The sequence below is a fragment of the Salmo salar genome, chromosome 01 (genome assembly GCF_965601325.2).
Source record: "Salmo salar chromosome 01, fSalSal1, whole genome shotgun sequence".
Lineage (NCBI taxonomy): Eukaryota > Metazoa > Chordata > Actinopteri > Salmoniformes > Salmonidae > Salmo > Salmo salar.
Window position 1 is genome coordinate 62,457,306 of NC_138291.1, and position 13,452 is coordinate 62,470,757.

General features: G+C 42.1%; 1 protein-coding gene across 2 annotated transcripts in view; it reads right to left on the minus strand.

Moving 5' to 3' along the window:
* LOC106607022 (ras and Rab interactor 2) overlaps positions 1–13,452 on the minus strand; it is a 31,599-nt gene that overhangs the window by 11,493 nt on the left and 6,654 nt on the right. For both annotated transcript variants that reach the window (XM_014203557.3, XM_082975947.1), the window contains exons 2-6: positions 11,647–11,747; positions 9,824–10,034; positions 7,889–8,000; positions 5,815–5,887; positions 2,923–3,014 (exon numbers count right to left, since the gene is read on the minus strand). In XM_014203557.3, the coding sequence (XP_014059032.3) occupies positions 2,923–3,014; positions 5,815–5,887; positions 7,889–8,000; positions 9,824–10,034; positions 11,647–11,747 (589 nt within the window). The remainder of the gene's footprint in view (positions 1–2,922; positions 3,015–5,814; positions 5,888–7,888; positions 8,001–9,823; positions 10,035–11,646; positions 11,748–13,452) is intronic.

Genomic DNA, 13,452 nt, shown 5'->3' on the forward strand with positions numbered 1-13,452 from the left:
CTGGCCTTAAAGGACAACTGCCCCTTAGAACCGATTTCTCTGGTTGTAAACAGCCTGTGTGGCATCGATATGAGTCAGAAACAATGTGTGTCAAAATTGACTACAAAGTGTAAATAGGATAATTTTGGTCATAAAGTCACATCCAAAATTTAGTTTGGCAAGTGAATGCATCATGATTTAAGGGGGTTATTTTAGATTACAATTATATCAACAATTCATGCCCCCTTTTGCCTATTAACACGTGGTGGAACCATGTTTTCTGGGAAAAGACTGGGGTCGTTTGCTTTGCATGGCCCGATGCCCTGGGTAGGCAGAGACCTCTCCTGAGGAAGACTAATGGAATGGTTTTAAAAGGAGCAAACCCACCTACCTGGCAAATCTGGCCATGCAAAACAAATTCTTTGGCAGTAGCTTCAAGTGCAATGCACATATTGATCGGAAAATAGTTATTCTAGTGAATATGGTCTTCCGTAAAGTTGTTCAATCATATGGCCAGGATCTGGATTACATCAAACTCAATCTCCACGTTTGAACGTGTATCTAGTGCCTGGTGTTGTTGATGACAGCGAGTTGTTTACACTAGCTACATTATTGGATAATGCTAGCGAGTTGCAAGGTGTTGGAGAACAAGTGTCTCATGAAACACATTCCAGACACTGGTTCTTGCCATCTTGGCATAACTGTGATTTGACAGAAATATTCACTAGCTAATATTAGATAGGCTGTTCAGGAATCTTATGGCTTGGGGGTAGAAGCTGTAGAGAAGCCTCTTGGACCTAGACTTGGTGTTCCGGTACCGCTTGCCGTGAGGTAGCAGAGAGAACAGTCTATGACTAGGGTGGCTGGAGTCTTTCCTCTGACACCGCCTGGTATAGAGGTCCGGGATTGCAGGAAGCTTGGCCCGGTTATGTACAGGGCCGCACACACTACCCTCTGTAGTGCCTTGCGGTCAAAGGCCGAGCAGTTGCCATACCAGGCAGTGATGCAACCCATCAGGATGCTCTCGATGGTGCAGCTGTAGAACATTTTGAGGTTCTGAGGACCCATGCCAAATCTTTTCAGTCTCCTGAGGGAAAATAGGTTTTGTCGTGCCCTCTTCACCGCTGTCTTGGTGTGCTTGGACCATATTAGTTTGTTGGTGATGTGGACGCCAATGAACTTGAAGCTCTCAACCTGCTCCACTACAGCCCCATCCATGAGAAGGGGGGGGGGGGGGGGGGCGTGCTCGGTCCTCCTTTTCCTGTAGTCCACAATCACCTCCTTTGTCTTGATCACATTGAGGGAGAGGTTGTTGTCCTTGCACCACACGGTCAGGTCTCAGACCTCCTCCTTATAGGCTGTCTCATAGTTGTCAGTGATCAGGCCTACCAGTGTTGTGTCATCAGCAAATTTAATGATGGTGTTGGAGTCGTGCCTGGCCTTGCAGTCATGAGTGATTTTAGCTTATTTGTTGTGATTGAATGGCAAATAAACAACCACGTGAAACCACACCCCGAAGACAACTCGTTTGCCTTCATTCATGGCCGCTTGCATTTCTTAATGAGCATTGATGAAAAAACGACGCCAAATCAAGAAGTGCAGTTCTCCGTTAAGATCAAATCCCAATGCCCCTGTTCTGAACATAAAATAATGTAGAAAGTCACTTGTCTTGGATGAAAATCACACATTCATCCCTAAAGTGTTAATAATAACTGTTGTCTGCGAGGAGTGAACTTGTTGCATCTAAAATCCTGTCTCGCAGGTTACACACCTGAGGCACTGGGAGGGTGTGGCCTAACGGGGAAACGTTCTGGTCTAAAAAACTGTCACCTGGGAAAATCTAGTTTGAGCTGAGGAATATGAGGCGAGTGAAACCTGAAATACAGGCAGATGATGACAGAGTGAATAAATACTGCCAAAGTTCAACATCATGGTAAAGAGAAATGTCTGCTTATGGTTCACTGCTTGAAAAACTTACTTATCAAGCATCTGCTAGTATGTCCAACAAATGTGCACTTCCTTTTCAATCATGCTCAACTTCTGCTGGTCTGTTAACCAGACAAATGGTTGAATAGACAGAATGAAAGAAAGTCTACTTTCTCTGAAGCATAGATAGACACAGCCCAACTGTATTGAAATCAGACCCACATCACGGGTACCGATCTAGACGTCAGAACTGAGCACTGGTGTCTTTTGTTATGTCCAAAGCCATATTTCATTGACGCGACATAGCCTACCTACACACGGCTCATAGAGCATGGTCACCTATATGAACGTCATTAAAACACATGTGAACCTTCAGTGACGCGCATCTACCTCAACACACACACACAAACCCAAGCATTGTTTAAGTCTCAATGCGGTCTCCTCACGTTAATCAGAGGGAAAAGCTACACAGTGGGCCTGTTGTGTGTGAAGATCACTCGAAACCACACCAAAGGAAGTATGTTATCAAATCAGTGTGTCACCAAGGCTAGTATAGGGCCTATACATTGGCTCTTTCAGAGGCAGTGCGACATTACAGCTTTGGCACAGAGAGAGCACATTGCACAGTGACTGAGTTAGAGGTCTAAGACCCCAGTGAGGCCTACTCGTGGTTCCAGGGCCCCAATGCTCCCCTCATCATGTGCCTAGCAGCCACTGATTTGGGGCTCAGAGAGGCATTATTCCTATGGGTGACACACAGAGCTTTGGGCTTTTACTAATTTAACTTGGAGAATGTGGTTAAATGTGATTTACAAGAACAGCCTAAGGAAGAACATTTGCTTGGTTTTAAACAGAACGTGGGATTAGACCTAAAGTACTCACAAGACTTTTCTAAAGCGACTACAGTCAACTAGCATGACCATCCAGCTACAGAGTGAGGCTACACTTTTAATATTCATGCTTCAGATATGCATTAAATCAATACAAATGTACAGTATCAGTCTAGTGGACATTCACCTGCTCCTAGCTTGGCCACCTCCTCCAAGTCTGTTGGCGTCCTGGCTGCAGAGATGGCTTCAGGAAGCTTTAGAGTGAATGGCAAGACATCCCTAAGAGAGAGGCAGACAGAGTCATTATGTGAGATGAATGAGAGAGATAGAAAGAGTGAATTAATCCCTGTCCCATCTAGCTATACACACACACAACCAGTCAAAAGTTTGGATGCACTTACTCATTCAAGGGTTTTTCTTTATTTTTACAATTTTACACATTGTAAAATAATAGTGAGATCATCAAAACTCTGAAATAACACATATGTAGTAACCAAAAAAAGTGTTAAACAAATCCAAATATATTTGAGATTCTTCAAAGTAGCCAGCCTGTGCCTTGACAGCTTTGCACACTTGGCATTCACTCAACCAGCTTCATGAGGTAGTCACCTGGAATGCATTTCAATTAACAGGTGTGCCTTGTTAAAAGTTAATTTGTGAAATGTCTTTCCTTCTGAATGCGTTCGAGCCAATCAGTTGTGTTGTGACAAGGTGGGGTGGTATACAGAAGATAGCCCTATTTGGTAAAAGACCAAGTCCATATTATGCCAAGAACAGCTCAAATAAGCAAAGAGAAACAAAAGTCCATCATTACTTTAAGAAATGAAGGTCAGTCAACCTGGAACATTAAGAACTTTGAAAGTTTCTTCAAGTGCAGTCGCAAAAACCATCAAGCGCCATTGTAGTTAAAATCACTGGGGAAGCCAAGCCAGAAAAAGCCAAGCTAGACAATAAGAATTTAGGAAAGGGCCAATTTAAGCTAGCTAGCCACTGGAGGACAACACAACAAGCTGCCACAATAGGAGTGACGACAAATCCAAACTGGCTTCCCTTGACACTTTTTTGGTGCGCCAGGAAAATGTTAATTGCTTAACTTGGGTCAAATGTTTCAGGTAGCCTTCCACAAGCTTCCCACAATAAGTTGGGTGAATTCTGGCCCATTCCTCCTGACAGAGCTGGTGTAACTGAGTCAGGTTTGAAGGCATCCTTGCTCACACACGCTTTTTCAATTCTGCACTCACATTTATGGGATTGAGGTCAGGGCTTTGTGATGGCCACTCCAATACCTTGACTTTGTTGTCCTTAAGCCATTTTGACACAACTTTGGAAGTATGCTTGGAGTCATTGTCCATTTGGAAGACCCATTTGCGACCATGTCTTGAGATGTTGCTTCAATATATCCACATAATTTTTCTTCCTCATGAAGCCATCTATTTTGTGAAGTGCACCAGTCCCTCCTGCAGCAAAGCACCCCACAACATGATGCTGCCACCCCCATGCTTCACGGTTGGGATGGTGTTCTTCGGCTTGCAAGCTTCCCCCTTTTTCCTCCAAACAATAACAATGGTCATTATGGCCAAACAGTTCTATTTTTCTTTTTCATCTGACCCTATGACATTTCTCTAAAAAAGTAAAAATCTTTGTCCTCATGTGCAGTTGCAAACTGTAGTCTGGCTTTTTATGGCGGTTTTGGAGCAGTGGCTTCTTCCTTGCTGAGCGGCCTTTCAGGTTATGTTGATATAGGACTCATTTTACAGTGGATATAGATACTTTTGTACCGGTTTCCTCCAGCATCTTCACAAGGTCCTTTGCTGTGGTTCTGGGATTCATTTGCACATTTCGCACCAAAGTAAGTTCATCTCTAGGAGACAGAGCGGTATGACTGCTGCGTGGTCCCATGGTGTTTGTACAGATGAACGTGGTACCTTCAGGGGTTTGGAAATTGCTCCCAAGGATGAACCAGACTTGTGGAGGTCTACAATTTGTTTTCTGAGGTCTTGGCTGATTTCTTTTGATTTTCCCATGATGTCAAGCAAAGAGGCACTGAGTTTGACGGTAGGCCTTGAAATACATCCACAGGTACACCTCCAATTGACTCAAATTATGTCAATTAGCCTATCAGAAGCTTCTAAAGCCATGACTGTTTAAAGGCACAGTCAACTCAGTGTACGTAAACTTCTGACCAACTGGAATTGTGATACAGTGAATTATAAGTGAAATAATCTGTCTGTAAACAATTGTTGGAAAAATTACCTGTGTCATGCACAAAGTAGATGTCCTAACCGACTTGCCAAAACTATAGTTTGTCAACAACAAATTTGTGGAGTGGTTGAAAAACGAGTTTTAATGACTCCAACCTAAGTGTATGTAAACTTCCGACTTCAACTGTAGATGGCCTACACATACAGAGACAGAGGGGCGCTGTTTCACTCACTCGAATGCTTTCTCCGATGAGATACTGTACATTCAGCCTCTTGCGAATGTAAGGAAAATCATGAAATACAGAGAGATGAAAAATGCATGTTTTTTTCTTGGTACATTTTTGCGAGAAGCCTGGCTTCCCTTGGCATCCATGAATACACGCCACTGAGTTAATTAACAGGTTTCTGTGCTGAAATAGCTGAAATATTTGCTTAAGTGAAAACAACAACTCCCTTCTGCCCAGTGTCCCATATAGTTTGACTTCATTTCTCTCATAAATTGGATTTCTCTGTAGAAAAACAGCATTTTGGTCTCACAAAAAACCCAAACAAAATGTAGTTAAATTAATTGAACCGTTGGTCAATTAGTTGTTTAATAACCCCCCCCCCCCTCCAAATAATTGCTCAACAATAGTAATTGGAATTGTTATAGTGCAGACTAGAATGACAATGATAGTTTGAAGAAAACAGTGTAATAGTCTCATATAACATGAACTGATGAGGTGGCCAGTAAATGCTATTCTCTGAACTTCAACTGATTCAGGTTCTTTCAGTACCCTCTGGGCTCCATGTGTTTGTCTTCAAAAGGAATAGGTGATTTATAGCTGGGATGAGAAAGGGACAGTTCTTGGGGTGGGGTGTATGTGTGTGTGTGTTACCTGCTGATGCAGCAGAAAGCCACAAGATGAAACAGGTCTGCAAAGCTGAGGCCCGATCCCTCCAAGGAGAATGCTGTGGAGAAATGTATATTTAAGGAACCGTGAGACATTTCCATAGGCTATTCCCATAAATCAGAACAGCAATATTCCTAGATGAGAGAAGGAGTGATGTTTTCACTTGGGAACTACAGTGACATACCATACACACACAAGTTGCATTATCACAAGTAGTTAACTTATCACTGTTTCCCAATGTTATTCATTTCATTATGGTCTTCTGAGACACAACTTAATAGAAAAACTATTGCTCCCACGTTTGGGTCACTCTACTAAGACAACAGGGTACACATCTGGTGCCTTGCTGGTTCATTTGCCAAGGCATGAAGAGCCAGACACAAAGGCAACTGCATACAACAAGTCTTTAATAACCCATAAACGTGTCCCAGATCTGGAAAAAAGGGATGGACGGAGAGAGAGAAAGAAAAAAAAAGTACATTTTAATAGAGATTGGGGTATGCCGGATGTGATAGAGATGTAAGGAAAGAAAGAGGCAGAGAGAGTGAGGGAGGGGGAGAGAATGTGTATTTACATTTAAGAGGGGAAATTGGGGAAGTGGGTTAAATCCAGACAGCAGGCCAGCGAGCAGTCCTCATCTGTTACCTGAACTCCATTACTAATGCTTAACTTGGACGAATTCTGAGCTTGAGAAGAGCAACAGGATGTCAAAGTCTGCTGTGTAATGTCAAAACATTATGTCCACATTTCCATAAAAGTACTCTACATTTGCACATTTCTAGCCTGGATACTTGACTCTTGCTGCATCAAACAGTACTCAAGTTAGCGGGGGAAAAAAACAAAAAAAAGAACTTAAGATCAGCATCTACACTGAACAAAAATATAAACACAACATGGAACAATTTCAAAGCTTTTAATGAGTTACAGAGTTCATATAAGGAAATCAGTCAATTGAAATAAATAAATGCCTTAATCAATGGATTTCACAAGACGATCCCGCCGGTTGGATGTACTGCCAAATTATCTAAAACAACATTGGAAGCAGCTTATGATAGAGAAATTAACAATCAATTCTCCGGCAACAACCCTGGTGGACATTCTTGCAGTCAGCAGGCCAATTGCACGCTCCCTCATGCCGTTTAATCAGCTTCTTGATAGCCACACCTGTCAGGTGGATGGATTATCTTGGCAAAGAAAAAAAATGCTCAATAACAGGAATATAAACAAATGTGTGCACAAAATGTGAGAGAAATAAGCTTTTTGTGCATACGGAAAATTTCAGGGATTTTTTATTTCAGCTCATGAAACTACCACTTTACATTTTGCGTTTATATTTTTGTTCAGCATACATTTGGACAATGTCACTACTCTCCAACATGATTGTTCCATGGCTAAACAACGCCCAGTTAGCTGCCTATCTCAGTGAAGCTTTTTGCAGGAGAGATGCGTGTGTTTTCCAGGCATTTGCCTACGCCTAGTACAACCATTTACATATAATCGGAGAGCAAGCCGCAACAGGCCATCACACGTACCAGGCTGCATCACATTAAGAAACCATACAAAGTACCTGGTCAGCCATTTTCTGGGACAACACACCCAACAAATAGTTTTAATCAGATTGTTCTATTCAACCCAAGATCATCAAAAGAGAGGCAGCTATATAAAGCCTGGTTTCAGAGTGAATCTTTGTGTGACTTAACTGCATAACACATAAATACGTTCACTAAGGAAGTATTGGGAAATAGGCTTGGGGAAACACCTAGTGCTCTCTGCATCGACCTCAGAGTAGAGAGAGAAGAGAATAATGTTGAGGCCCAGGTAGAGAAACACCACATACTGTACTGTGACAGAAGCACATCAACACTGGTGTTGATTTAGAAGGGAGGAAAACCCGAGGGGAAATTAGAGCAAAAGGGATATAATAGATTAAAATAGAATATTCAAATAATCAGAGGAAAAATAAATGTGTGTTGAGACGCTTATAATAACAGGTCTACGGGGGATATATTTGGATGATAAAGATCCCTAATAGATAGGAATTGGTAGACCATGTGCTTACTGTATTGACACTCCTTCACAGGGAAATCTCTGAAGGGTGTCTCAGAGTCCTGGTCCATCCGCAGAGAGATCACCTTCCTCTGCAGGGTAGTCGACTTTCTCACCAGAAACGTCTGCAGCCAGGGGGGGAAAAAAGCCCATTGAGAAGCACAGACATCAATAAAACCGTTGAAATTGAAAAATCAGACACTTCTGAAGTATGTGTCTCATTTAGTCCTCCATTGTGTGAGATTGTAAGGGTGTCTGTGTATTGTGAGGTTGTTGCATAAATAGGAGCTTCATTTTTATTTAACCAGAAAAAGAAACCCTTGAGGTTAGAAACCTTTTTGTGAGAGGGGCCTGGCAAGGAAGTAGTCAGTGTGTACACGCAACACAAGAGCACAATACATTAAAAACAGTCACGATAGTTATTTTCCTCTATCAGAGCTTTAAACTCAGCAAGCGATACCCTCTCCTCCAGTTTTAAAGTATTTAGACAAAAGGAGAATTATAGGAACATTTATTTTTCCAATTTCATCCTGGCCTTAGGTACTGTGAAAGATAGTAGCAGCTGTTTGTGATGACCTTGTGAGGATCACAGATAAGTAGGAAATACTCCAAGCACTGCTTTGCACACAAAGATGTACCAGTGCATCAGCATTCTCATAGGAAGAGAGGGACACTTCACCATGTCATATACACTGAGTGTACAAAACATTCGGAACACCTCCTTAATATTGGGTGGAACCCTCTTTTGCCCTCAGAGCAACCTCAATTTGTCAGGGCATGGACTCCACAAGGTGTGGAAAGCGTTCCACAGTGATGCTGGCCCATGTTAACTCCAATGCTTCCCACAGTTGTGTCAAGTTGGCTGGATGTCATTTTGGCGGTGGACCATTCTTGATACAGACGGGAAACTGTTGAGCGTGAAAAACCCAGCAGCGTTGCAGTTGTTGACACACTCAAATCGGTGCACTGGCACCAACTACCATACCCCGTTCAAAGGCACTTCAATATTTTGTCTTGCCCATTCACCCTCTAAATGGCACACATACACAATCCATGTCTCAATTGTCGAGGTTTGAAAATCCTTCTTTAACCTGTCTACTTTTCTTCAACTAGGGGGCGTCAGGTAGCCTAGTGGTTAGAGCGTTGGGCCAGTAACCAAAAGGTTGCTGGATCGAATCCCCGAGCTGACAATGTAAAATAAATCTGTTGTTCTACCCCTGAACAAGGCAGTTAACCCACTTCATTGTAAATAAGAATTTGTTCTTAACTGGCTTGCCTGGTTAAATTTAAAAGAATCTACACTGACTGAAGTGGATTTAACAGGTGACATCAATAAAGGATCATATATTTTACCTGGATAATCTATGTCATGGAAAGAGCATGTGTTCCAAATGTTTTTTTACACTCAGTGGTTCTGAGTTCTGGGGGACGCAAGGGTTCGGCAGGGGCCAGTGATAGTGTCCAGTATCTTATGGGTGCTACTCTATGGAAAAGGGGAGACTCATGAACATGATGGTTTTACCGTTTTGCTCTACGACCCCCACAACTGTCACGGGACTCGTCTGAAGGCAACACGGTAATGGTTAAACATTTTATGGAAGTATGAAGGTAGTTTTGTGGCAAAAAAAAAAAAATGTTAAAATGTGTGTCCAAAAAAAAAAACATTATTTCCTGAGCTTTCTTACATCTCCAAGATATAGGACAGACACTTCAAAACCTTGATTCATTTTTTTACATGTATTAATGTGTTATTCAATGCATTTCTATGGGCTATAGTAGTGAAGGCCAAAAAGGCCACATTCAATATTTTTATGATGCCTACAGGGGTCCTAAAATTCAAAATCAGATAGCTAAATGATCCATGGTATGACCTTAAAAATAATTCCATATGTTAGCTTAGTAGAACATGAATTGGGTCCTGTGACTAGGTGAGTGCATCTGGTCTCACCCCAGTGGGCTGTGGTTGCAGTTTGCATGTGGCTTCTGCCCGGCTCAGTCCCAGCTGCAGCCACACAGTGTGCGTTTGCACCAGCCTGTCCAGCACACTCATCCTTCTACGCAAAGAGTCGTAGCCTGAATCCTTAACTCCAGCAAGCCCCGCCATCACGCCAACACAGGAAGGAGCCTGTAGGAATAGACCTCGCACCTGCCCATCTAGCCTGAGAGGGGGAGAAAGACCAAATTAGAAATATACAATTTAAATCCTCTATATGTTTACTGATAGTGATATCTAACGTACAGACACATACATGCACACACAGAGAACTATGCACAAACACAAGTGCACACAAACACAAAAAACTAGAACGTAATGGATCAGCATGAGAACCAAAAAGTATCATTGAGTTGAATCAGTTACAAATGGATTTCAAAACTGAGAATAGCATAATAGCCCAGGAGGTTCAGTATTTCAGTGTAAAACATGTACCCAATTAAATGACTCAACGCAAGCACGCCCACCGAGGCCTTTATCCGTCACCACTCATACTTCTTCAGACATAGGTGCTTTTTTCAATTCCACAGAAACTGCTTTAACATCATATCAGGGCAGAACAGACCCGCTAGCACCACTGATATTTACTAATCACCATTGGTGTGAATATTTAACAATCTTCATATGAGGCTCATTAGGGTATATTATACACTGTGTACAAAACATTAGGAACACCTGCTGTTTCCATGACAGACTGACCAGGTGAATGCTATGATCCCTTATTGATGTCACTTGATGAATCCACTTCAATCCTTATAGATCAGGGGTGTCAAACTCAATCAGGGCATACTGGTGAAAAAATTTTTGCAGGCTAGACATAGCCCATTATGTTTGTTTTTACAAAAACATGTGCGTACAACTGCGTGCCATACTGGTCATTGCTTAATTTGAAAAAATATGGCCCTTTATAATGTCCATAGGACATAGGCTGCTGTGTATATAGCATTTTAATGGAAGAGATGGAGACCCGCACACTAGAAAAATAGGAATAAATCTATATAGCATTAACATATTAAAACAAAATAAGAAGCACTCAAAATGTGTTGTAGTTGAGTAGCCAGCCAAGGCTAGTGCTCAAATGTCGCTGTAATAGGTCTACATAATTCTCATTTGCATAGCGTTTTGTTGCAGGGTTTGTTTTTTGGTTATTCATTGTCACGCTTTAAAAACCGAAGTTTGCAACATTTTAGTAGCCTAGCTAGGACTGTGGTATATGTCTGTAAATTTTTCTACAGATGCGAGCTGTAACCAGGACACACGAAAGCAGCGCAATTGACGTTGAATTCACCGATGCAGGCTGTAATTTCATAACGTGGAGGACTCAACTGTTGACTCACTTAAACTCGCGTGTGTCCTATTTTCCATTAGTAGTAATGTATACCTACAGTGAGGGAAAAACGTATTTGATCCCCTGCTGATTTTGTATGTTTGCCCACTGACAAAGAAATTATCAGTCTATAATTTTAATGGTAGGTTTATTTGAACAGTGAGAGACAGAAAACAACCCGTAATCTAATCTACACAAACATGCTTGGTGTTCACTTTGGAAATCCCTGATACTCTATCCACCTTTCCCTCTGACATCTCTTCAACACAATGACATTGTGAAACTCAGCTACCTAAATGACCAGAGCACACTATCCCCACTTGCTGGTGGAGACAGGGAACTACAGAACACCAATCATCTTTACTCACTGGCACTCATCATCATGATCCTCAAATCATGCTCAAACATCCAGTAACAATGAATTCAACATCTGTTGTTAACACACACTTACCCCTGTAGTATTACAGGCTCTGGATCTCCCTCTGCTTGCTCAGCCTTTTGCACCATCTCCTTCTTCAGAGTCCCGATCTCCCAGACAAACGAGTCGATCAGCTATACCACAGAAAGACGAGACGATTAGTGACGAGGGATAGAGGGCGTAAGAGCCAAACAAGTTGAGAATGTGTGTGTATAGTTCATGTATTTTCGTGTGAGACAACTTTGCACTCATTCCTGCAGACTCAGGAGCTGGGAAAATTGTCACCTCTAGGGCTGTCCATGACCCCCCCAAAAAATATTTGTCGACTGAGTCGTCTGATGCTTTAAGTGCACCGTTTGATTAAATAAGACACACAAATAACCCAAGAGGGAGCCCGACAGCAATTGATTTAGAAATGAGAAGTGCTCCTGAGTAGAATGGAGCCTCCTTTTACTGCGACAGAATGTACAGGAAATTGTGTACAGTGCAATATGCATGTCCAATATAAAAGAAACAATTGGATTTAAGCAGATTGGCCACACTAAGTGACGCTCCTCAGTGTAAACTCTGTGGATTTGGAAACTAGAAGTGCTCCTGAGTAGAATGGGCCCTTCTTTTACTGCAACACAATTGTACCAGTCCACACGAGGGGGTTAAAGGGAGTTTAGCCCCCTCAGTTTTTTCCCATATATAATTAATGGGCATCTGGCAAGAAATCACATTTATTTGTCGGTGATTGTGGACATTATTGAGTTCCTTGTTTCAAACCAGCAACCACTGAGGGGGACATTGGAAGCAACAGAGTCAAGAGGCGCAGTGGATTTTTTTGTTGTCTATGATGGAATATACTCTTTGAAAAGACAAGGAACTTGCCAATGTGTTTAGCACCATACTCCACAATGCCACAAACACGTTACACGATATTCAAAATGAAATCATAGGGCTCACGAGTGAGACTGTCACTGAAGAAAGAGTTAAAGATATTGGAGTCTTAGTACACATTGAAGGTAGACGGGACTAAGGATCCTAATGGATGTGAAAATAGGAGAGCCATGACTTTGTATATGTGAAAAAGGTTTAGTGCTCCCGAGTGGCGCAGCGGTGTAAGGCACTGCATATCAGTGCTAGAGGCATTACTACAGACCCTGGTTCGATTCCAGGCTGTATCACAACCGGCTGTGATTGGGAGTCCCACAGGGCAGAGCACAATTGGCCCAGCGTTGTCCGGGTTAGGTCCAGCTAGGCCGTCATTGTAAATAAGAATTTGTTCTTAACTGACTTGCCTAGTTAAATAAACAGGTAAAAAAATTAAACCGCTGGCTGGATCATTATATACACTTGAGTACGAATGGGTGGCATATTCTCAAATACCTCTTTGTGTATGAGTCCGGATAATTAACAACGGACTGAGTCAGGCTGAAGAATGTATACTCCCTTGTCTCAAAGCTTCTCCTGACTGATAAGTAGACCAGGAGATGCGTGGAGGAGTACCAAAGGTTCCGTACTCGGGCTGGGATGATAACACCACCTGCCTAGCCACAGAGATGCATTGTGCAGCCTAGACTCTAGAGGGGGAGGTATTGTCTGGGAAGAGGGTACAAACGGAGGTTATAAACATATGTGCGTGTATAATCATACTTTGTCTTTGCAGCTGTTTGACCTAGTGTGATTTAATACATCTAGCTGGAGCTTTCTTCAGAGTCTGACTGGAATTTGTCCCAGAATCTTAGAACCTAACACTGATGACCTGGAATAAAATAAACATTTGAGCACAGGCCATTGTCTCTAGTTCATATTGTTTTTATAATGCTAACAATTTAGCAACGTGACTGAATGTTT